Source organism: Eleutherodactylus coqui, chromosome 2 (genome assembly GCF_035609145.1).
Source record: "Eleutherodactylus coqui strain aEleCoq1 chromosome 2, aEleCoq1.hap1, whole genome shotgun sequence".
Lineage (NCBI taxonomy): Eukaryota > Metazoa > Chordata > Amphibia > Anura > Eleutherodactylidae > Eleutherodactylus > Eleutherodactylus coqui.
In genome coordinates this window covers 52,519,138-52,545,156 of record NC_089838.1, presented here as the reverse complement: position 1 = coordinate 52,545,156, position 26,019 = coordinate 52,519,138, and the positions used below count along the sequence as shown (strand labels likewise).

Sequence of the window (26,019 nt, the reverse complement as noted above, 5' to 3'; positions counted from 1 at the left end):
TAGAGGTCAGTATTATAGTAGTTATATACTTCTCCATAGGCGGCAGTATTATAGCAGTTATATTCTTGTACATAGGAGCAGTATTAGGGTGACTACCCACTACAGGTTTTTTTTTCTGCAGGGGTCTATGAGACTTGTAATGTTAAAATCGCGATCGCGCAAAATCTCAATTTACCGCGAGGTCCCATAGAGCCCTGCAAAAAAACAAAACGTGAATTTCACAGTGAAAAAAAACTGTAGTGGGTAGTCACCCTTATAGTAGTTCTATTCTTTTACATAGGGGGTCAGTATTATATTAGTTCTATTCTTGTACATAGGGGGCAGTATTATAGTAGGTATATGCTTCTCCATACAGGGCAGTATTATAGTACTATTGGGCAGTGCTGTAGTATCAGTAGTTATAGTAGGTGGGGTTGTATTTAATTCTACTTTGTCTGGGGGTTTGTGAATTATGATTCCTGTTATAAGTGACGATGTAGTGATGATAATGATGGGAGTTGTAGTCCTCCAGGCTGTTTTGCTGGATGTAATCAGAACCTTTAGTGAGATGATTGCTATAAGTTTCTGACTCTTGTCTATCGCGATGGTGGCGACAAGGCTGCCCCCTTGGTGTGCTGGAGCGGTGCGTACAGATCCCATTAGGCAGACGAGGGGAGGCAGTAGCCCGGGGGGCGGGGATCGGAGGTGATTGGTCGGCTGTAATCCATGGATCGGATCGTGCAGATTATCTGAGATCAGACAGCCGGAGAGGGAGAAGAGTTGCCCGCGGGTGTCTGCCGCCCTGTGTGCCCACTCATGGCCTGAATCCCCGGGGGGGCACAATGTGGGGGAGTCACTGCCGGGCGCTGCTGCTCTGGATGCTGCTGCAGGGATGTGCGGAACCCCGACATGACCGCAAGAGGAGGATGGGCATCCCCCCGGACACGTGAGCCAACAGCGGGGGCTACTGCTCCCTATGCCCCCTGTCTGCACACTTGGTGTCCCCTGCCAACTAGCTGCCCCGTACATACACCTGCTGTCCCTGTATAAAGGTCTACCTACCCAGAGACCTCTGAGAGTGTCACTGTGCCCTATAAGATGCCAGCTACTCACTTACCCATTCTATCCATATGACCACCTACTTCTTCTCAGCCTCTCAGCTGCCTCTGCCAGTGACTTACCTCCCTTTGTGCCCGCTATCTGCCTAATCCCAGTTGAATGCCAACTTCTTCCCTTGCCTTGGTATCTATCTCCTCTATCCCACCTCATTTTTTATTGCCCCCTCAGTCTGCACACCAGGCCATTAGTGTCTGAGATGCCCCCTGCCAACTAGCTGCCCCATAGATACACCTGCAGCCCCTGTATAAAGTTGCCACTGCCCATCCAGAAACCTCTGTGACTGCCAACTAGCTATGAGAGTGCCACTTTGCCCTATAAGATGCCAGCTGCTCACCTACCCCTTCTATCTATATGGCAACCTGCCCATCTACCTCTTCTCCATTTCTCAATTACCTCTTCCTGTGACCTGCCTCCCTCTGTGCCCACTATCTGCCTAATCCCAGTTGAATACCAACTTCTTCCCTTGCCCTGGTATCTATATCCTCTACCCAACCTCATTATTGTTGCCCAGTGTGCCCCCTGTAGTGTCTCAGGTACCCCCTGCCAACTAGCTGCCCAGTAGATACACCTCCATCTGCAGCCTCTGTATAAAGCTGCAATTACCCACCCAGAGACCTCTGTGCCTGCCAACTAGCTCCAGCGTTGTCTGCCACTGTGCCCTACAAGATGTCAGTTTCCCCATCTATCTATATGTCTACCTACCCATCTACCTCTTCTTCTCCTCTCAGCTGCTCCTGCCAGTGGCCTACTAGCCCTTATGCCCACTATATGTCTAATCCCAGCTGAATGCCAACTTTTTCCTTTGCCCTAGTATCTATATCCTCTACCCCAAATCATTCTTACAGCCCAAATGCCCTTAGTCCTGCCCCTGCCAGCCACCCATCTCCCCTAAGTACCTCTACTTATTGCCCCTTTTACCCTCTACCCATCTAGTCTATCCACATTCTACCCCTTTGCACCCCCCCCCCCACACCTATAGTTCATCTCCCCTTCTGAAGCTCCCATGTGTCTCTAGATATTGAAGAACTACAGGTACCAGCATTTTTGCAAGGCAGAAGTTTATTCTGGGAGTTGTAGTTTGCCGATGGGGAGGAGCTTACATATTATTGGTCGCTTTATGTCTGTTATATACTCATATACGGTAGGATGTCTTTTGCAGTATAGTGCCTCCTTATGGATGCTAGTCTTTACTGTATTGTGTATTGTGCATTCATGTGTAGGGGGCTGTAGGGACTCTGCGTGCTGCTGTACAGGTTCCATCAGCTGCCATCTGGGGGAGTTATTCTCCCCTAGACGCAATGCTTTCTTATACCTCCGCAATATGGCGTTTGACTTTTCTGTTCGATCCATATGTCTTTGTATAAATCAGAGGCAAACAGAAATAATATGGCAGAATTATACAATATGGTGTCTAACTATTCTGTGGGATCCATATGTCTCTATACAACATCGGAGGCAGACAGAGGTACGGTATGGCGGCACTATACAATATGGCATCTGACTATTTTGTTGTATCCATATATCTCTGTGTAACATCAAAGGCATAGAGAGGTACGGTATGGTGGCACTACACAATTTAGTGTCGGACTGTTCTGTAAATCCCTATGTCTCTTTATAACATCAGAAACAAACTGAGGTACGCTATGGCGGCATTATACAATATGGCATCTGACTACTGTGTCTCTGTATACATAGGTACATTATGGTGGTACTATAGAATATGGCGTCTGACTATTCCGTCCGATCCATATGTCTCTGTAAAATATCAGAAGCATACAGAGTTACGGTATGGCGGTACTATACAATATGGCATATGACTATTATGTTGGATCCATATGTCTCTATACACAGAGGTACGGTATGGCAGTACTATACAGTTTTGTGGCAGCACTCTACATTCTGTCTGATTGATACCTGTCCATATAACATCAGAGGCATACAGAGGTATGGTATGGCGGTACTATACAATATGGCATCTATTATTTTGAATTCATATGCCTCTGTACACAGGTACAGTATGGCGGCACTATACAGTATGGTTTCTGACTATTATGTTGGATCCATATGCCTCTGTACACAGAGGTACGGTATGGCGGCACTATACAGTATGGTGTCTGATTATTCTGTCTGATCGTTACTTCTCCGTATAACATCAGAGGCATGCAGAGGGAATGTATGGCAGCACTATACGACATGGAGCTACATAGCATTTATAATGTTATATGGCGTCTGTGGACCCCTCCGCCACTAGGGCCCCCTTATGTCCTGTACTGTTGCAGCCAACAGCCTTTGACACCCAAGACCCTCTACATTTCTTCTTTTACAAACAGTGCCAGACAGCTACGTGTGCCATGTGGTGCCCAGCACCAGCATTGTGCCATCCAAGTTATGAGTTGATTTCTCCAGAGACGTCAGAGGGAATGACGCGTGACAGCGACGGTAATAGATAATGGATATCGCTATTTACGACGTGCGGTTTATAACTACTGCAGTCTATGCTTTAGGGAGCAGGTGGGCTGCCATGTCACATGACGGCTCCTGACATGTACCAACGCCTAGCAGAAGTTATCAGAGAGCTGCGGCTTAAAGCGCTTTCTATGGAAAGAAAGAATGTGCTTGTTAGGTTTTCCAGAAACAGCGCCTCTTTTGTCTGTGGTTGTGTCTGGTATCGCGTCTTAGCCCCATTCAAGGGAATATCAGGCACATACTTCATGGAAAAAGAAGCCAGCCTTTCCTGCTAATCTCATATAGCTGTGCCAACATGTGCCAGCCCAGACACTCCATACTGGCATCTCTATACCTGTCCCCGACTCCTTAATTGGGCCTTCTTCCTACTATCCCACCACCTGCTTCTACGCCTACGGCTAATCTCTGCCACCATCTGCTGTATTATGTGGCTACCTGTATACCCAAAAACTGCCCACAGGCCTCGCCAGTCTGTATGAAAGGGGCTGCAGTTGTTAGACAGTCTATCGCTCCCTGATATCAGCCATTTCTCACCAGGGATAGGCTGACTGCAGGACAGATGAACATAATCTATTGCTCCCTGTTATCAGCCATTTCATACTGACTGTAGTTTTCTTCTATGGGATGAGTGACATGAAGTGCAGAAACCTCTCAGACCCCCTATAGCCACTACTTACATCATACTTGTCACTAATATCAGCCACTCCTCTGCTCTAGTGCTGGTATAGGACAGCAACTTTAGGGTTACTGCCCATTCAAGTGCCTCAGTTCCTATAAAGCTCTCCTTCCATCCTAAATACTTTTCCATCTCAGTAAAGGGTTAACATGTGCCACGTCTAGGTGCCAATCTGCTTATGGTGAGGGGGGGGGGGGGGAGCATCTTCTACCCACTGCTTGGATTTTACCCTTTGCTTGCCGGCAGGGTTGCAGAGTGACCGCTTATTTACGTCTCCAATCGCTGTTTCCATTTCAATTCCAGCAATTCTGGGGTTAACGTGGGCAGCTGGATACCTGGCAGCTGGTTAACCCCTCCAGCACCGCCCTGTATGCACTTCCCTTCCGTATGTGATGCTTCCTTAAGTTGTTTTTCAGCAGGACTGGATTTTTTTGATGTATCGGAGTATAAAAACATAATTTGGCAGCTCTGGAAGGAGAACCGGCTGTTTACTGCCTACATCCTGCGAATTCTCAGCTCTGTGCGGGGAGTCGGGGAGGTGTGTGAGGGAGAGAGACAAACCCAACTGGGACATTTGGCGTGCTCTCACACGTTGGGGACATACGCGGAGATGCGACTCGCTTACACGTACAGGGAGTGCATAGCAACGTATACAGCACTGCTGCAGAGCATTGCGTCTAGAAGATCACTTTTTCTGCAGCCGGCAGGACTCGCACTGTTCTTATTGGAAGGAGCTTTGTGTCTAGAGACAAATTATTTCTGCGCAGAATAGATGAAAATGAATAGCGGGATTTACGTGGTCAAACACTGATGTGTCGCACTGGTGGTGTGGAAGTCGGACCCCCCAAACTGATCCCCAGAATGAAGGGGCCATTGTGCTGTGTGAAACTCTTTAAAGGAAAGGTTCTGCGACTTTGTTTCAATTCCTCAAGGTTTTCAAGATTTCCACTTGCAGTCAAGTCAGTGGCTTGTTTAACTTCTGAAAAACCCATCCTGCCATAATGGGGGTTTGTTACAAATCTCTCTCCTGTTACAATGTATCAGTTGGGGGGGGGGGTAGTCTGGATACAATAGTAACAAGCCCTCAGCTGTGAGTAGTTTGGCCTGAACCCTCCCAAACCGCCTCTGCTCATCCTGCAGATGGGTTTTGTGCCAATGTAGGTGAGAGAGATGTGTTCACAGACAATTGCCTTCTCTGATACACTGCAACAAGAGCTCAGCTGTGTGAGAAGGACTTGGTTGGAGGGCGGCTTGCCCCAGGATGTAAACAAAAATTATCATTCACTCACTGCAAGCAGAGATCTTGAAAGTGGTAAGGCTTTGGAAAAGTTAATCCCTCTCCCAGTGACGAAAGGGAAGAGAAGTCTAGAGCATGCAGATAACGCATAGCAGCAGATCAGCCGCAGGAGATTTCCCCATAGCGGCAGGTAAGCCGCAGGTGACTCCCCCATAGCAGAGTGTAAGCCACAACCCCCCCCCCCCCCCCTTGAATTGGGAGCCGTAGATAGCTCCCGTGGGATTGAGTGTCAGTTGCAGGTGACCCACCTCTGTGGCAGCGTATTAGCTTCAGGTGTTTTCCCCGTAGCAGCTGTAGACGACCTCCGTAGGATTGTGCATCAGCCGTAAATGACTTCCCCGTAGCAGCGTATCATCCACAGGTGACCCTCCCTCATCAGTGGCAGTGTAGCAGCGATAGGTGACTTCCGATTCCCCTGTGACAGTGACAAACGAAGCCTGTTGGTTTGTGTGCCCCTCCGTGGCAGCGTATCAGCTGCTGGTGATGCCCCCAGGGAAGCTACAAAGAATGCCTGTCCATTGTAGAATTGTGTGATTGTTGCCAGCAAGAGAAACCACGTAATCTTGTATATATATGATACCTTTTAATGGCTAACCAAAATACATGATGTAATAACGAGTTTGCGAACCTCTCGGGCTCTTCGTCAGGCTAAAAGAAAAAAAAAATTTTTTTTTTTAGCCTGACGAAGAGCCCGAGAGGTTCGCAAGCACGCTATTACATGTGTTTTTGTTAGCTATTAAAGCTATCATATCTACAAGAGTACGTGGTTTCTCTTGCTGGGAACAATCACATTTTGCTCTACTGGCTAACACGGTACCAAGCCTTTGTTTTCATTGTAGAATTGTATGTCAGCTGCAGGTGACTCCCACCCTACGCCCTCCATAGCAGAGGGTCCATCTGCAGGTGACTCGCCCGTAGCAGCCGCAGGCGACCCCCGTAAGGTCGTGTGTCAGCTGTAGCTGAAACCCTGGCCCCTGTAGGATTGTGTGTAGGCCGCAGGTGACTCCCCCATGATTGCGCATCAGCCGCAGATGACCCCCATAGGATTGTGTGTCAGCCACAGATGACCCCCGTAGGATTGTGTTTCAGCCGCAGGTGACTCCCCCATGGCAGCCGCAGATGATCCCCGTAGGATTGTGCATCAGCCGCAGATGACCCCCGTAGGATTGTGCATCCGCCGCAGATGTCCTTCGTAGGATTGTGCATCAGCCGCAGATGACCCCTGTAGGATTGTGCATCCGCCGCAGATGACCCCCGTAGGATTGTGCATCAGCCGCAGATGCCCTTCGTAGGATTGTGCATCAGCCGCAGATGACCCCCGTAGGATTGTGCATCAGCCGCAGATGACCCCCGTAGGATTGTGCATCAGCCGCAGATGACCCCCGTAGGATTGTGCATCAGCCGCAGATGACCCCCGTAGGATTGTGCATCAGCCGCAGATGACCCCCGTAGGATTGTGCATCAGCCATGTTTTGTTAGCTGGAATGAGATTAATGAAAATGCTGCTCTGTCCTCTACCAGTGACCCTGAGAGACTTTTAATTGAGGGACCTGATATGATGTTTGTGTGAGGGCCCCCACCATCATGCTCCATTCAGAATACTGCTGTCCTCCTATGTAGTAGAAGGGTACTCCTCTGTACCCTTATAGTATTGACAGGTCCCATGAATCTAATGCCAGGGACCACTGACACAGCGGCAGGGCAGGATAGTGGGGGGAGACATGCAGATATTTGTCTGGGCGGACGCCATATAACGGAGCGGCTTCTAATCTGCAGGGAATAGTTTATACATTGTTCTATGAATTCTGCATCCCCGACCTGAGCAGAGGATTAGATGGCGGATGAGACATTCGTAGCCTGAAGGACTACTGTATCCAAAGTGATTAACCCACGCAGCATGTGACATACCGAAACCGTACAGCACGTTCTACACGTTACCGGCAGTGTAAAATAATCTAGTGTGCTGCTGAGCTGTGTATTTAATCCCATCAACTGTGATACTGTCTGCTGAGCCGTGTATCTAATCCCATCAGGTGTGATACTGTCTGCTGAGCCGTGTATCTAATCCCATCAACTGTGATACTGTCTGCAGAGCTGTGTATTTAATCCCATCAGCTGTGATACTGTCTGCAGAGCTGTGTATCTAATCCCATCAGCTGTGATACTGTCTGCAGAGCCGTGTATCTAATCCCATCAGATGTGATACTGTCTGCAGAGCCGTGTATCTAATCCCATCAACTGCGATACTGTCTGCAGAGCCGTGTATCTAATCCCATCAACTGCGATACTGTCTGCTGAGCCGTGTATCTAATCCCATCAGCTGCGATACTGTCTGCTGAGCCGTGTATCTAATCCCATCAGCTGTGATACTGTCTGCTGAGCCGTGTATCTAATCCCATCAGCTGTGATACTGTCTGCTGAGCCGCGTATCTAATTCCATCAGCTGTGATACTGTCTGCTGAGCCGCGTATCTAATTCCATCAGCTGTGATACTGTCTGCTGAGCCGCGTATCTAATTCCATCAGCTGTGATACTGTCTGCTGAGCCGCGTATCTAATTCCATCAGCTGTGATACTGTCTGCTGAGCCGCGTATCTAATTCCATCAGCTGTGATACTGTCTGCTGAGCCGCGTATCTAATCCCATCAGCTGTGATACTGTCTGCTGAGCCGTGTATCTAATCCCATCAGCTGTGATACTGTCTGCTGAGCCGTGTATCTAATCCCATCAGCTGTGATACTGTCTGCTGAGCCGCGTATCTAATTCCATCAGCTGTGATACTGTCTGCTGAGCCGCGTATCTAATTCCATCAGCTGTGATACTGTCTGCTGAGCCGCGTATCTAATTCCATCAGCTGTGATACTGTCTGCTGAGCCGCGTATCTAATTCCATCAGCTGTGATACTGTCTGCTGAGCCGCGTATCTAATTCCATCAGCTGTGATACTGTCTGCTGAGCCGCGTATCTAATTCCATCAGCTGTGATACTGTCTGCTGAGCCGCGTATCTAATCCCATCAGCTGTGATACTGTCTGCTGAGCCGCGTATCTAATCCCATCAGCTGTGATACTGTCTGCTGAGCCGTGTATCTAATCCCATCAGCTGTGATACTGTCTGCTGAGCCGTGTATCTAATCCCATCAGATGTGATACTGTCTGCTGAGCCGTGTATCTAATCCCATCAGCTGTGATACTGTCTGCTGAGCCGTGTATCTAATCCCATCAGCTGTGATACTGTCTGCTGAGCCGCGTATCTAATCCCAACAGCTGTGATACTGTCTGCTGAGCCGTGTATCTAATCCCATCAGCTGTGATACTGTCTGCTGAGCCGTGTATCTAATCCCATCAGCTGTGATACTGTCTGCTGAGCCGTGTATCTAATCCCATCAGCTGTGATACTGTCTGCTGAGCCGCGTATCTAATCCCAACAGCTGTGATACTGTCTGCTGAGCCGTGTATCTAATCCCATCAGCTGTGATACTGTCTGCTGAGTCGTGTATCTAATCCCATCAACTGTGATACTGTCTGCTGAGCCGTGTATCTAATCCCATCAACTGTGATACTGTCTGCTGAGCCGTGTATCTAATCCCATCAACTGTTATACTGTCTGCAGAGCTGTGTATCTAATCCCATCAACTGTGATACTGTCTGCTGAGCAGCCTATCTAATCCCATCAGCTGTGATACTGTCTGCAGAGCTGTGTATCTAATCCCATCAGATGTGATACTGTCTGCAGAGCTGTGTATCTAATCCCATCAGATGTGATACTGTCTGCAGAGCTGTGTATCTAATCCCATCAGATGTGATACTGTCTGCAGAGCTGTGTATCTAATCCCATCAGGTGTGATACTGTCTGCAGAGCTGTGTATCTAATCCCATCAGGTGTGATACTGTCTGCTGAGCCGTGTATCTAATCCCATCAACTGTGATACTGTCTGCAGAGCCGTGTATCTAATCCCATCAGCTGTTATACTGTCTGCAGAGCTGTGTATCTAATCCCATCAACTGTTATACTGTCTGCAGAGCTGTGTATCTAATCCCATCAACTGTTATACTGTCTGCAGAGCTGTGTATCTAATCCCATCAACTGTTATACTGTCTGCAGAGCTGTGTATCTAATCCCATCAACTGTTATACTGTCTGCAGAGCTGTGTATCTAATCCCATCAACTGTTATACTGTCTGCAGAGCTGTGTATCTAATCCCATCAACTGTTATACTGTCTGCAGAGCTGTGTATCTAATCCCATCAACTGTTATACTGTCTGCAGAGCTGTGTATCTAATCCCATCAACTGTTATACTGTCTGCAGAGCTGTGTATCTAATCCCATCAACTGTTATACTGTCTGCAGAGCTGTGTATCTAATCCCATCAGCTGTGATACTGTCTGCAGCGCTGTGTATCTAATCCAATCAGCTGTGATACTGTCTGCAGAGCTGTGTATCTAATCCCATCAAGTGTGATACTGTCTGCTGAGCTGTGTATCTAATCCCATCAGCTGTGATACTTTCTGCTGAGCCGTGTATCTAATCCCATCAGCTGTGATACTGTCTACTGAGTGTCTGTATCTAATCCTATCCTGTGTGATACTGTATGTTGAGTTGTGTACCCAATTATTACCTGTGTGGTGCTGTCAGCTGGTCTGTGGTACTGTCGTAGTGCAGCAGGTGACAAGGACTCGCGGTACGATGCGGACAGGGGGTTTACAAGAATGTATATTTTTCATTTTAACAAGCAGGAGATATAGTTTCCGTAGAAGCTTCCGGTAACAGATGAGTGATAAGCGGTTATTCAGAAACGCTAGACAACCTAAGTGTCTCTGAGGCTTCATTCATGTAAATCTCGTGCGAGTTTTGTGTGTTGCGAGACGCGAATATGAACTCTATTCCTTTGAGTCATACACATGAGCGATGCTGCAAGGTAAAAAAATTGCTGCATTTAAAAAAAAAAATTTTTTTGTGTCTGTCGGAACGTGTCGCCCGTTGTTTTCAATGGGACAGTTAGACGCATCGCATGCTATATGATATGATGTGTTGTTTCCCATTAAAATCAATGGGAAATGCTTGCTAGTCTTCCGACGTACGTGAAACAAGTGCCGAAGGATCAGAATTTCATAGAAGTGATGCAAAACGTTTTTGCATGAATAATGCCTTGCATCCGCGGATAAAACGTATGCTGACAAGCGTGATATCAGGCTGGGTTTCTATGCCCGTTATTGTGCCGCCCGTGTGAATGTAGCATAAAACTACTGTTAACTCTACCATGATTGGGGATGATAATAATCCGGTATACATCACACAGATCAGCAATACTTCACTGTAGCACCACCCAATGTCTCCCTGCCAAGCACAGTCCGAAAGTAACACAAGTGTTGTCCAATAATTTGTCTGCAACTAGTGGATGAGCCTGTTCCTCTGGTGTCAGCTTGACGTAACTGGCAGGTGTGCTTTTACGTTACTACCCATGTGCACATGTTGGGCCTTTCTCTGAGGGCCGACCTCACTTGCATATCTCCAGCATAACCAATACTGTAATGTAGGTGACGTGTCTTTGGATGTCTATTGGCGATTCACAGAGCTGTAGGACAATGTGAATCCTTTGTAACATACCAGCAGTATGTAAGACCAAAAAAGACATATGTGCAGCCAGTTTAGCCTATTACCCTCCATGTTGATCCAGAGGAAGGCAAAAAAAACCCCAATGAGGTAGAAGACCATTTTCCCTATTTAGGGAAAAAAGACGCCTTCATGGCTCCAATCTGGCAATTGGAATAATCCCCGGAGCACCGACACTTCTAAAGTTATTAATGACTAAAACATATATTATTGTATCGCTCAAGAAAGACGTCCAGGCCCCCCTTGTACTCTTTTATTGAATTTGCAACCACTGAGTCCTCAGGCAAAGAGTTCCATAGTCTCACTGCACTTACAGTAAAGAAGCCCCTTCTATGGCCGCCTGCAGACGAGCGGAAATCCCGCCGTGGGATTTCCCGCTGGATTTCCGCCGCTGAAAGTCTGCATAGGAGTGCATTACAATACGCACTCCTATGCAGACGGCCGCGGTTTGGCCGCGCGAAATCTCGCGCGGCAAACAAACCGCGGCATGTTCTAATTTTCTGCGGGGCACGCACTCACCTGGCCGCCGGCTCCGGTCTGCGCATGCGCCGGCTGCGCGGCAGCCGGCACATCAAAGAGCCGGGGCCGCCAGGCGCGGGTGAGTACGCGCTCGTCCCTGCAGGCTCTGGGGTCGGATCGCGCGGCGAGATTTCTCGCTGCCGGATCCGACCCGCTCGTCTGCAGGCGGCCTATGTCGGTGTGGAAACCTTCTTTCCTTTAGATCCCCCTCTTTACTGTCACAGTCCTGGGTATAAATAGATGATGGGAGAGATCTCTGTATTGTCCCCTGATATATTATGCATAGTTAGGGCTCCCACATACTTGCGTTTTTTTTAACGCAAATGTCAATGGGACTTTCTAATGTTAAAAACGCATCGCACAAAAATTGAAAAGCACAAACTTAACATTTTTGTGCAATGCATTTTTAACATTAGTAAGTCCTATTGGCATTTGCGTTTAAAAAACGCTGTGGTATTGCAAGTGTGAAGGCACCCTTAGGCTGGGTTCACACAGGGCGGTTTTGCCACGGAATTTCCCTGCAGTAAATACACCTGCGTTCGCTAATCCTGGGATTAGCTAGCCATGTGGCCGAGATTTGTCAAAAATCTTCTCCACACGGGGCGGACAACCCGTCGCAGCAAAGCTGCGGGATGCAGCATATCCATTCTATTTTTTTTCTGTTGCAGCCTCACTCCTCTCTATGGGAGAGCTGGCCGCAATGGAAAAGCATGCGACGAAGCCGCTCCAAGACCCGTGGCTAAGTGCCGCAGGTTTTGGAGCTGCGCTTATCCCGCGGAAATCTCACGGTTTTTCACTGCGGCAAAACTGCAAGATTTCTGCTGGGGAAGCGTCGCATGTGAACCCAGGCTTACAGTCCTATGTATAAATAGAAGATGGGAGAAATCTCCTTATTGTCCCCTGATATATTATACATGGTTATTAGAGCGCCCCCTTGTTACAGTCCTAGGTATAAATAGATGATGGGAGAGATCTCTGTATTATCCCCTAATATATTATACATAGTTATTAGAGTGCCCCCTTGTTACAGTCCTGGGCATAAATAGATGATGGGAGAGATCTCTGTGCTGACCCCTGATATATCTATACATAGTTATTAGAGCGCCCCCTTGTTACAGTTTTTGGTATAATAGATAATGGGAGAGATATTTGTACTGACCCCTGATATATCTATATATAGTTATTAGAACGCCCCCTTGTTACAGTCCTGGGTATAATAGATGATGGGAGAGATCTAAACTTTTGAATATTCCCCAGTGGGATCCCCTGTTAATGAAACATATGTCAAAGAACCAGATAACACAGACCTCACCTCTCTGGTGTATAATATCTTGACTAATAGCTCTTATCAAGTGCTGCCTGACACTTTGCTGTGGATCATGTTGCGACATCACACACTAGGGTGTTCAAACCCACAAAAGGAGGCAATTGGCAAAAAAACTTTTAGCAAGAGAGGCTTTCTGGATCCTCAAGTTGAACACAAGGGCCCCCTGTTGACCCACAACAGCAATCACCTGTTCACATCTATGCTGTAAACATACTTTTTTTATTCATACGTGATAGGAGTGATTTCTTTATACTAGGACATCTTTCTTGCTTCAGGTTGAACATACAGGAAACTTTCCCATGATCTATTTATACAAGGAAACTACAGGCCTGTGAGCCTGACTTCTATACCGGGAAAGATCTTTGAACAAATTATTAAACAGCACGTATGCAAGCACTTGGATGAAAATGGAGTAATTAACCAGAGCCAGCATGGGTTTGTAACAAACAAGTCATGCTAGAGGAATCTAATTTCCTTCTATGATAGAATCACCGACTGGGTTGATCAGGAAAATGCAGGGGATATAGTATATCTTGACTTCAGTAAAGCATTTGACAAAGTATCTCATACTATACTTATTGAAAAAAAAATGACCAAATATGGGATAGACAAGGCAACTGTTAGGTGGATTCACAACTGGCTGAGTGATCATACTCAAAGAGTGGTCATAAATGGATGCACATCCAAGTGGAAGAATGTATCAAGTGGGGTACCACAAGGCTCTGTCCTAGGCCCAGTGCTGGTCAACATTTTTATAAATGACCTGGAGGAAGGAATTGATGGGAAACTGACCAAATTTGCAGACGACACAAAGCTAGGAGGGATAGCTAACACTAGGGAAGAGAGGAAGAGTATTCATAAGATCTAGAAAAGCTTGAACAGTGAGTGTCAACTAACAGAATGGTATTTAACAAGGAGAAACGTAAAGTCCTACATCTGGGCAAGAGAAATGAAAAAAGCACATACAGAATGGGAGGAATTGGGCTAAGCAGCAGCACATGTGAAAAAGACTTGGGTATACTAATAGATCATAGACTGAACATGACGAGTCAACAATGTGATGCAGCAGCCAAAAAGGCAAACACAATTCTGGGATGTATTAAGAGCAGTATAGAGTCTAGATCACATGTGGTAATTTTCCCCTCTACTCTTCCTTAGGCCTCCTTCCCACGAACGGATTTACGCCGCGTAAATTCGCGGCAAAAATCCGCTGCGTTGCCCCCTGCTATTAGGTTCTATTGAACCTAATAGCTCAATGCTCACGGTGCGGAATTCCACCGCGGAATTTCGCACCGTGAAATCTCCCGACCTCACCCGCAGCATGCTCTATTTGCCGCGGGTGTACGCGCTGACGGCTTCCATTGCAGTCAATGGAAGCCGTCCGTTCACGCTATCTCCCGCTGTAACACAGCGGAAGATAGCGTGAAAACGCTTTCCCGCCTACCGCTGCTGCGTCATATGACGCGGCCGGCGCGTCACGTGACACAGCCGGCCGCATCATGTGACGCGGTGGGCGCGTCATATGACGCGACGGCGGTGGGCGGGGAAGCGTCTTCACGCTATCTTCCGCTGGTAAGTATGGGGTCTCTGGGGGGCGCCGTGACGGGCTTCACTGCGGAATATTCCGCGGCGGAGCCCGTCACGCTCGTGTGAAGCCGGCCTTAGTCAGACCTCATCTAGGATACTGTGTTCAGTTCTGGGCACCCCACTTTAAAAATGACATAGAAAAACTGGAGCAAGTTCAGAGAATAGTTACCAAGATGGTGAGCGGTCTGCAAATCATGTCCTATGAGGAACGGTTAAAGGATCTGGGAATGTTTAGCTTGCAAAAAAGAAGGCTGAGAGGAGACAATAGCAGTCTACAAATATCTGAAGGGCTGTCACACTGCAGAGGGATCAGCCTTATTCTCATCTGCACAAGGAAAGACTAGAAGCAAAGGGATGAATCAGAAAGGGAGGAGACACAAATTGGATATTAGTAAAAACTTTCTGACAGTGAGGGTGATCAATGAGTGGAACAGGATCCGATGACCCTGGATGTCCCTTCCAACTCTACCATTCTATGATTCTATGAACATAGGGACTTATATTCCAACAGTGGTTTGTTCCATACATAGTAATTCCCTGCTGCATGTATCAGGACACACAGGGGGTAGAACTCCTACCTGATCGGAGCCATTTTTATACATCATGTTTTCTTTTGCTATAGGTGAACACAAGGGCTTCTACGGACCCCGGTCACACATGTGCTTTACTCTACATTCACTGATTGCCTTTTCTGAACAATATATAGGGGGTTAAATCCACACCTGATGGGGGTCATTCACATACATGTTATTTCCTGTGTCAATTTATAGACATGATGTTTATTTGTCTAATATACTGACTAAGGCAGAAGTTCTCCCAAAACGCGTCAGTCATTTTGAGGTACCTGTGTGCACACGGGCTGCGGTGTTTAACATGATTTAATAAATTTAAATATTTATACATAATTATTAGGTCGCCCACCAGCCATCTTTTTTTCCAAACTAAATAACCCCAATTGTGATGACCTCACTGGGTATTGTAGTCCGTCAATTCCGTTTATTACTTTAGTTGCCCCCTTTATACCCACTCAAGCTCTGATATTTCCTTTTTGAGTTCTGGGGGACAAATCTGTCCCCAATATTCCATGTGTCATCTGATCAGTGACGTGTAAAGAGGAAGAACCATATTCTCATCATGTGCCCCTAGACCTCTTTTGATGCCTTCCATAATCCTATTTGCCTTGGCAGCAGCTGCCTGACACTAGTTACTCCAGTTAAGCTTAGCTAAAACTCCCAAGTCCTTTTCCATATCAGTGTTACTCAGTGGTTTCCCATTTAGTGTGTAATGGTGACATGTATTTCCTTTACCCATGTGCAGAACCTTACATTTATCAGTGTTAAACCTCATTTGCTACTTTTCTGACTCCAAATTACACAGATCATCTTGCATCTGCCTTGTGGTCTCTCTTGTCTTAATTACTTTATATAGTTTTGTATCATCTGCAAATATTGATATTTCACTGCACAATCCTTCTACCAGGTCATTAATAAATATATTAAAAATAGGGCCCAAAACCTACTAGTACCGGTGACCCTTCCAATACTGTCCCCTGTGGTACCCCACTAGTAACAGTGACCCTTCCAATACTGTACCCTGTTGTACCCCACTAGTAACAGTAACCCCTCCTATACTGTGCCCTGTGGTATCCCACTAGTAACGGTAACCCCTCCAATACTGTCCCCTGCGATACTCCACTAGTAACGGTGACCCACTCAGAGTATGTACCATTTATAAACCCCCTCTGTTTTCTCTCTGGCTGTAGTCCCTGCAGCTTTATTCTCTTTGATGGCGCACTATAGGGCTGCACTTCTCAAACACCAGCTGCCTCCTGTCTTGTACTACTGTCCCCCTCTAACAGGCATAGATCCTCCAGGACACTTTCTCCATGACTTCCCAAGCCGACTTCTCACTCCTTCAACAGCTCTCTCTCTCTCCCAGCAATGCCGTCTCTCCATCTTGCAGCTCTGTATGATCTCAAGTCCTCAAGTCCTCCAGATCTCCCACCTGATCTCTGCAGCCAATGGGAAGTCACATACAATATTCCACAGTGAAATACACAAACTGCAGTTATATAGGATGGCCAATAGAGGTCGTCCTTATACCATCCCTGTAGCTGCTGTATCTAATACTATTCTGTATGCTACTGCCAGCTGAACTGTGTATCTAACCCTCTCCTGTGTGATACTGCCAGCTAAGCTGTGGATCTAATCCTATCCTGTGTGATACTGCCAGCTAAGCTGTGTATCTAATTCTATCCTGTGTGATACTGCCAGCTGAGCTGTTTATCTAATCCTATCCTGTGTGATACTGCCAGCTGAGCTGTGTATCTAATCCTATCCTGTGTGATACTGCCAGCTGAGCTGTGTATCTAATCCTATCCTGTGTGATACTGCCAGCTGAGCTGTGTATCTAATCCTATCCTGTGTGATACTGCAAGCTGAGCTGTGTATCTAATTCTATCCTGTGTGATACTGCAAGCTGAGCTGTGTATCTAATCCTATCCTGTGTGATACTGCCAGCTGAGCTGTGTATCTAATTCTATCCTGTGTGATACTGCAAGCTGAGCTGTGTATCTAATTCTATCCTGTGTGATACTGCAAGATGAGCTGTGTATCTAATCCTATCCTGTGTGATACTGCCAGCTGAGCTGTTTATCTAATCCTATCCTGTGTGATACCGCCAGCTGAGCTGTTTATCTAATCCTATCCTGTGATACTGCCAGCTGAGCTGTGTATCTAATCCTATCCTGTGTGATACTGCCAGCTGAGCTGTGTATCTAATCCTATCCTGTGTGATACTGCCAGCTGAGCTGTGTATCTAATCCTATCCTGTGTGATACTGCCAGCTGAGCTGTGTATCTAATTCTATCCTGTGTGATACTGCCAGCTGAGCTGTGTATCTAATCCTATCCTGTGTGATACTGCAAGCTGAGCTGTGTATCTAATTCTATCCTGTGTGATACTGCAAGCTGAGCTGTGTATCTAATCCTATCCTGTGTGATACTGCCAGCTGAGCTGTTTATCTAATCCTATCCTGTGTGATACTGCCAGCTGAGCTGTTTATCTAATCCTATCCTGTGTGATACTGCCAGCTGAGCTGTGTATCTAATCCTATCCTGTGTGATACTGCCAGCTGAGCTGTGTATCTAATCCTATCCTGTGTGATACTGTCTGCTGAGCTGTGTATCTAATCCTATCCTGTGTGATACTGTCTGCTGAGCTGTGTATCTAATCCTATCCTGTGTGATCCTGCCAGCTGAGCTGTGTATCTAATCCTATCCTGTGTGATCCTGCCAGCTGAGCTGTGTATCTAATCCTATCCTGTGTGATACTGTCTGCTGAGCTGTGTATCTAATCCTATCCTGTGTGATCCTGCCAGCTGAGCTGTGTATCTAATCCTATCCTGTGTGATCCTGCCAGCTGAGCTGTGTATCTAATCCTATCCTGTGTGATCCTGCCAGCTGAGCTGTGTATCTAATCCTATCCTGTGTGATACTGCCAGCTAAGCTGTGTATCTAATCCTATCCTGTGTGATACTGCCAGTTGAGCTGTGTATCTAATCCTATTCTGTGATACTGCCAGTTGAGCTGTGTATCTAATCCTATCCTGTGTGATACTGCCAGTTGAGCTGTGTATCTAATCCTATCCTGTGTGATACTGCCAGTTGAGCTGTGTATCTAATCCTATCCTGTGTGATACTGCCAGTTGAGCTGTGTATCTAATCCTATCCTGTGTGATACTGCCAGCTGAGCTGTGTATCTAATCCTATCCTGTGTGATACTGCCAGTTGAGCTGTGTATCTAATCCTATTCTGTGATACTGCCAGTTGAGCTGTGTATCTAATCCTATCCTGTGTGATACTGCCAGTTGAGCTGTGTATCTAATCCTATCCTGTGTGATACTGACAGCTGAGCTGTGTATCTAATGCTATCCTGTGTGATACTGACAGCTGAGCTGTGTATCTAATCCTATCTTTTGTGATACTGCCAGATATCTAATGCTATCCTGTGTGATAGATTCACAGAGAACGACATCATGGTGGCAGGATCTTGTCAGGATTTAGGACTGTGCAAATAAAGTTTGTTGAAGCGAGCACACTCTTTCTGGCCTGTAAATGTGACTTTGTTGCCCAAACCAATTAGCGTGCAGCTTTAATATTCTGACTGATGCTAGTTAACTGAAAGCTAAATCCTGATTGGTTGCTATGGGCACAAGGTCACGTGATAGCTGAGGCCCAGTATGTCAGCACATCCATCTCTCTTGAATAAACTTTATTTATACTGTGCCTTTGGACAACCCTTTACTTTCTTGTTACCTACTTTGTGGCTACAATGGTGGGTGTCAGGCCGCGCCATTAACACCTTCTCCTTCTCTTCTCAGGGTGAAGCTTTGGGCAGACATGTTTGGTGATGAGATTTATGCGGTGGTCAGTAAATACTCGGGGTCCCTCCTCTTACAAAAGGTAGGCAGTGAATTATGGCTGACATCCCCTATTACACAAATCATTGTAACATGAAGCGAGAAATTCTGTATTCACGTTCTGCACCCTGTCGCTGCAGTTGCATGTGGGTTGCAGAGGGGCGTGGACGAAATCAAATCATTAGTGTCAGAAAAAGCATAAATGTATGAAAATGTTGAAAATTCATGGTACTATCTGATATTATATGCCTGTCACAGCTTGCAGGTGGGTAACGCTCGGTGCACACTGCATGCTCTCAGTGCACTGGCGTAACTATAGGGGATGCGGTTGCACCCGGGCCCAAGAGCCTTAGATGGTCCATAAGGCCTCTCTTCTCCATATAGGGAGCCCAGTACCATGAATTATAGCTGTGGGCCCTGTTACAGGTTTTGCATTGGGGCCCAGAAGCTTCAAGTTACGCCTCTATCTCAGCGCATACGTTAAGTGTATCTATAGGGTTCTGTTCACCCTGTTGAGGTTATGTACGCTTTCCTATACAGTGGACCGCCACAAAAATGCACAAAATACACTGAATGACCACTTTATTGGAGCCCTCTTCCCCCCTCATGATTGGCGCTTTGATGTATGGAAATTCTCCCCGTGAGCCTGGAGCGCGACCTAAAATCGCGTGACAAGTTTTCCGTGGATTTCTGTTGGCGCAAAAAGCATGAATCTGTCACGCTGGTTGAGTAATGGTGCGTACCCTGGGTCCTCTGATACCTGTAGATGGACGCCAAATGAATTGCTGCGCTTCTGGACACCAAAGGAGGTCCAACACGCTACTAGATGGGGGTCTCTATCAAAGTGGCCATTCATTGTACTTTTCTGTACGCCTGCAGTCAATGGGTGACGTGCCCTACTGTATGCATGAACATTGGCGCACATCGGAGCCTTCTGTCTGAGGTGTACTTTGGGAACTCTTCCTGATATATACCTCTGAACACACTGTGCACAGAGACATAGACACATTTCTCTGCTTTATTATCCTCTTGCAGCGTCCTCCCACTTTAGAGACCAGCACTGTACACGTTAGACGCAGGGATGTGCCCCACATTTGCCATTTCATGTGTCACGGTATTAAGTGGGTCATATGACCTCTATGAGGACATCTAGCCAGACCGGATTAAGAAGAACCAAGGCTGGGATTAGTGTGACACACGTGCCATGAGCAGCGGCATTGTCAGCGTGTTCCCGCGGGTGACGTGATGGAGTCTACCAGGAGAAAAAAATTATACGAGAGACGCCTGCGTTCGTGACCGTCGCATGTTCAAAGCTGAGCAGAGATTTGCAGCTGCTGATTTGGGTAGCGTTAGCTCTTTCATGACAAGCATGTTCAATCATTTTGTCCCTAGGAAAGCTGGGTGACAACAGCATCTGCTGATGTAATGGCAGCCATGTTAATTGTCACCCAGCTTTCCAAAACAGATTTATGAAGAAACATTTGAATAGAATTTGTAACTGCTTTAATGTTCTTAGGTAAATTCTTTATGCGGGGAATGAAAGGGTTATTCAACCATTTTACTATGCAGCCCTTTATAACAGGGGGTGGGGGGATTAATGGGTCACTATTGAATCTCATAATCTGACCGGCTGTGATTTCCACGTGGGTCGCTTGCCAAGTACTTTCCCATAAACCTCTGGTGACCCATCCTTCAAGCAGGAAATCTGCCCTGAAGTAATGATGGAAGACGCAGTGCTGTTATTGTATAGACCTGTTTTTTATGCATGGGCAACCCCTCCCCCAGGATATCAGTGTTGTTATACTGCCCAGTATTTATAATATAACTACTATAATACTGCCCTCCTATGTACAAGAATATAACTACCGGTAGTATAATATTGCCTCCTATGTACAAGAATATAACCACTATAATACTGCCCCCTATGTACAAGAATATAACCACTATAATACTGCCCCCTATGTACAAGAATATAACCACTATAATACTGCCCCCTGTGTACAAGAATATAACCACTATAATACTGCCCCCTGTGTACAAGAATATAACTACTATAATACTGCCCCCTGTGTACAAGAATATAACTACTATAATACTGCCCCCTGTGTACATGAATATAACTACTATAATACTGCCCCCTGTGTACATGAATATAACTACTATAATACTGCCCCCTGTGTATAAGAATATAACTACTATAATATTGCCCCCTGTGTACAAGAATATAACTAGTATAATATTGCCCCCTGTGTACAAGAATATAACTACTATCTCTGCAATCCTGAACACTCATTCCCACAAGCCCTAGAAATAATAAACTGTTTCTCCAAATACTCCGGATTATACATAAACTGGACCAAGTCAGCAATAGTGCATACAGCCCAAGATCCCGTCACGATCCCGTGTGTACTCTCCAGTGGATTACTGGAAGTAACAAAATTTAAATACCTAGGAGTCACTATAGTACAGGATCATGAAAACACCCTAAGTGGAAAATATAGATACGCTATATGACTCAAATACTAAAGTAAAGGTTTGGTCCAGACTTCCTCTCTCGGTGGCTGGGCGAGTAAATTTGATAAAAATGGTGATTCAACCCAAGTGCCTATATTCCCTACAACATATACCGGTTAAAGTACCAGAAAAATTCTTTCAAACATTAAACTCCCTGATTATTCGCTTTATCTGGGGCCAGTCCAGCTCTAAATTGGGACTTGCTAAACTGCAAAGATCTAAGAAACAGGCGGGAATGGCATTACCTAATTTCAAATTATACTACTTATCGAGCCAACTACAAAACCTCTGTTCCTGGTTTACTATGTACAAGAATATAACTACTATAATACTACATCCTAGGTGCAAGAATATAACTACTATAATACTACATCCTAGGTGCAAGAATATAACTACTATAATACTGCCCCCTGTGTACAAGAATATAACTAGTATAATACTACCCCCTATGTACAAGAATATAACCACTATAATACTGCCCCCTATGTACAAGAAAGTAACTACTACCATGTTTCCCCGAAAATAAGACCCTGTCTTATATTAATTTTTGCCACCAAAAAGGTGCTAGGATCTTATTTTCAGGGGATGTCTTATTATACTTAGCAGGCTCGGTCCAGGTCCCTCCCCTGCTCTCCGAAACTCCAACGCGCTTCTTGCATTCCTTGGCTTCCCTCAGAAGATCACTTCCTAGTTACGGGATTCAAACTCCGATTGGTTTTCAAGCGCTGATAAGCCAATCAATGCAGCGCTCGATGAACCAATGCGATGGCTGTGATTGGTTCATCGAGCACTGCATTGATTGGTTTTTCGATCGCCAATTCTCAGCCAATCGCAGCCATTGCGTTGTGGAGGCAGTATTTATGAATTGGTGGAGCCAATCCCGCCTTCGGAGAGCAGCCTGCTAGGTAATGTATTCCTTTTTTTATGTAATGCAGATAAAGCTTATTTTCAGGGTAGGGCTTATATTTTAAGCCTCAAAAAATGAGTGTAGGGCTTATTTTCAAGAATAGAACTACTATAATACTGCCCTTATGTACAAGAATATAACTATAATACTGCCCCCTATGTACAAGAATATAGCTACGATAATAATGCTCCCTATGTACAAGAATATAACTACTATAAAACTGTACCTCTATGTACAAGAATAGAACTAACTAACTATACCATGGGAGAACGAAACCTGCAAATCTCATAGGGGTGATAAGTTCTTGAGAGTAATTAAATATAATTACCTAAACCAACTAGTGCAGGAACCAGCCAGAGGGAGGGCCATTCTGGACCTAGTACTAACTAACAAACCGGAACAGATAAAGGGGGTACAGGTTGAGGGGCACTTGGGGAACAGTGACCACAATATAATCAACTTCCAGCTGTCATTCAATAGGAAGCCTTATCAGGGAGCGACAAAAAACCTAAACTTTAGTAAAGCAAAATTTGATCAGCTTAGAACTACTATCGGTAACATTAAATGGGACAACATCCTCAAAAAAAACAGTACAGAGGACAAATGGGAAAAGATTAAAAGGATCCTAATCACCTCATGTGAGCAGTTCATTCCCTTTAAAAATAAAAGAATCTCAACTAAAAGGAAACCAATGTGGCTCGACAAGACAGTAAGAGGGGCAATAAAACGAAAAAAAGAAAGCTTTCAAACTACTAAAGCAAGAAAGCAGTGAAGAAGTGCTAAAATCGTACAGGGAAAAAAAAACAAAATATGCAAAGATAGGATCAAAATTGCCAAGGAGGAGGCAGAAAGACTGATCGCCAAAGAGAGCAAAAACAACCCAAAACTATTTTTCAACTATATTAACAGCAAAAGGATTTGCAGGGAGAGCACTTGCCCTTTAACAAATAATGCAGGAGAAATCATTGAAGATGATGGAGGGAAGGCAAATCTATTAAGCAGTTTCTTTTCAAGTGTATTCACAAACGAAAAGGAAATGCCACACGAGATGCAGGGGAATAAAATGAACCACTCGCAAAATATTTCATACCTAACGCAGGAGGAAGTGCGGAACAGGTTAAAGAAGATTAAAATCGATAACTCGCCAGGCCCAGATGGAATACACCCAAGGATACTAAGGGAACTAAGTGACGAGATAGCTAGGCCGCTATATCTAATATTTCTAGACACTATCAAGACCAGTGTTGTACCACTGGATTGGCGCATTGCCAACGTGGTTCCAATTTACAAAAAGGGGAGCAAAAGTGAGCCTGGTAACTACAGACCAGTAAGTCTCACTTCTATAACGGGAAAACTTTTCGAGGGGATTCTGAGAGACGCCATCGATGAGTACCTCAAGGAGAACAAGGGAAAAACTCACCAGCATGGATTCATGAAGGGTCGCTCATGTCAGACAAATCTGATAAGTTTCTACGATGAAGTAAGCTCTAAGCTGGACCTGGGAGAATCTATTGATCTCGTATATCTGGACTTCTCTAAAGCCTTTGACACCGTGCCACATAATAGGCTAATATACAAAATGAGGCAGCTCGGACTGGGCGAAAACGTGGGTAAAAAATTGGTTCAGTGATAGAAATCAGAGGGTGGTAATACCGGTAAATGGTTCATACTCTGATTGGACCACAGTCACTAGTGCGGTGCCATAGGGTTCAGTATTAGGCCCCATTCTGCTCAATATATTTATCAACGACCTGATAGAGGGGCTGCACAGCAAAATATCAATATTTGCAGACGACACAAAATTATACAATATAATTAATGCAACGGAGGACAACGTAAGGCTACAAACTGATCTAGATAAGCTGGAGGCTTGGGCAGAAAAATGGCAAATGAAGTTCAATATTGAAAAATGTAAGATTATGCACATGGGCAGGAGAAACGGATGTCACCAATATTCACTTAATGGGGTACCACTAGGGAAAAGTGATATGGAAAAGGACCTGGGGGGTACTAGTGGATAGTAGACTAAACTGGAGTAACCAATGCCAGTCAGCTGCTGCAAAGGCAAATAAAGTCTTGGGGTGCATTAAAAGAGGTATAGGGGCGAAGGACGAGAACATTATCCTTCCATTATATAAGGCACTAGTCAGGCCCCACATGGAATACTGCGCACAGTTCTGGTCACCGGTGCTTAGGAAAGATGTTACTGTACTGGAGGGGGTTCAAAGAAGGACAACTAAACTAATACATGGAATGACGGGACTGGAATACCCAGAGAGGCTATCCAAATTGGGACTATTTACTCTAGAAAAAAGACGGCTAAGGGGCGACCAAATAACTATGTATAAATACATGAGGGGACAATACAAGGACCTCCCCCATGATCTGTTTACACCTGGGACTACGACAGCAACAAGAGGGCATCCGTTACGTTTAGAGGAAAGCAGGTTTCATCACCAACATAAAAAAGGGTTCTTTACTGTAAGCGCAGTTAGACTGTGGAACTCTCTGCCTGAGGATGTGGTGATGGCAAAATCCATAGAGGAGTTTAAAAGGGGACTTGATGTCTTTCTAGAGTGGAAGGATATTACAGGATCTAAATCTTAGGTTAATTGTTAATCCGGGTATACAGGCAGGTAGGAACTATTAGGGGTTTATCCAGGGATTAGTCTGATTGCCATTAGGGAGTCGGGAAGGAATTTTTTCCCCAAAAGGGCTAATTGGCTTCTGCTCTGGGGTTTTTTGCCTTCGCCTGGATCAACACAGGAGGATAGACAGGCTAGACTGGATGGACATTGTCTTCATTCGGCCTAACGAACTATGTTACTGCTGCAAATAGATAAATATTGACTTGTGTAGTAACGGTGTTCTATGGAATAATTTGCTAGAAGTAGTAGTCTCATGTCTCTGCTTTGGTCCCTGACAGAAGTACAAGGATGTGGAGCCTACGCTGAGCATTGAGGAGGTGGATGGACTGGAGCTGGTCAGAAAGTTTTCAGAAGAGATGGAGAGCATGCTGCGGAGGAAGGTGGAGGCTGTGGAGGTAGCGGTGTTGTCACTCATATTATTGTTTTTCCTTTGTTTGCCTCCACCTTGCAGACTTTATGAGTCATTTCATTAATATATTTTCAGCGCCAGATTGTCAGACATTCCAGTTTATAAAATGGATTTTAAGATGAAAATTCACAATATGACTGGTAGATGGTAGACATCCTTCGGGAATGCTGCAGCCCTGCTCTGGTAAAATTTGACACTGTCTTCTCACTCATAATGGTGACATTATGGAGTCAAAATATTTAGTGGAGGTCAGACTAATGGAGTTGTATTCGCCTTGCGTATCATCAAGTTTTATATTTCAGTCACTTTCAGAGATGCATTCACAATTCTGATGGAGTTCTGAGCTAAAAAACCTCCTAACATGCCCTGCTGGCTCATTGTTTGCTTATTGACATTTTCGCCGATTGTCTGTTAAAGTGGTCATAAACAATAGAGGAAACTCAGCCAAAGCTTCAATTTCAGGGGATCAACTGACTAACATGTATCTTCCCCAATGTAAGGAAAAAGGAGGATCAGACATGTTTGATTCTCCCATAGTAGTTA

General features: G+C 45.5%; 1 protein-coding gene across 2 annotated transcripts in view; it reads left to right on the top strand.

Moving 5' to 3' along the window:
• Positions 1–757: 757 nt before the first annotated feature.
• Positions 758–26,019, top strand: part of CACNA2D4 (calcium voltage-gated channel auxiliary subunit alpha2delta 4) — a 251,480-nt gene continuing 226,218 nt past the window's right edge. For both annotated transcript variants that reach the window (XM_066590961.1, XM_066590960.1), the window contains exons 1-3: positions 758–925; positions 18,960–19,041; positions 25,346–25,462. In XM_066590961.1, the coding sequence (XP_066447058.1) occupies positions 822–925; positions 18,960–19,041; positions 25,346–25,462 (303 nt within the window). In that variant the 5' untranslated portion in view covers positions 758–821. The remainder of the gene's footprint in view (positions 926–18,959; positions 19,042–25,345; positions 25,463–26,019) is intronic.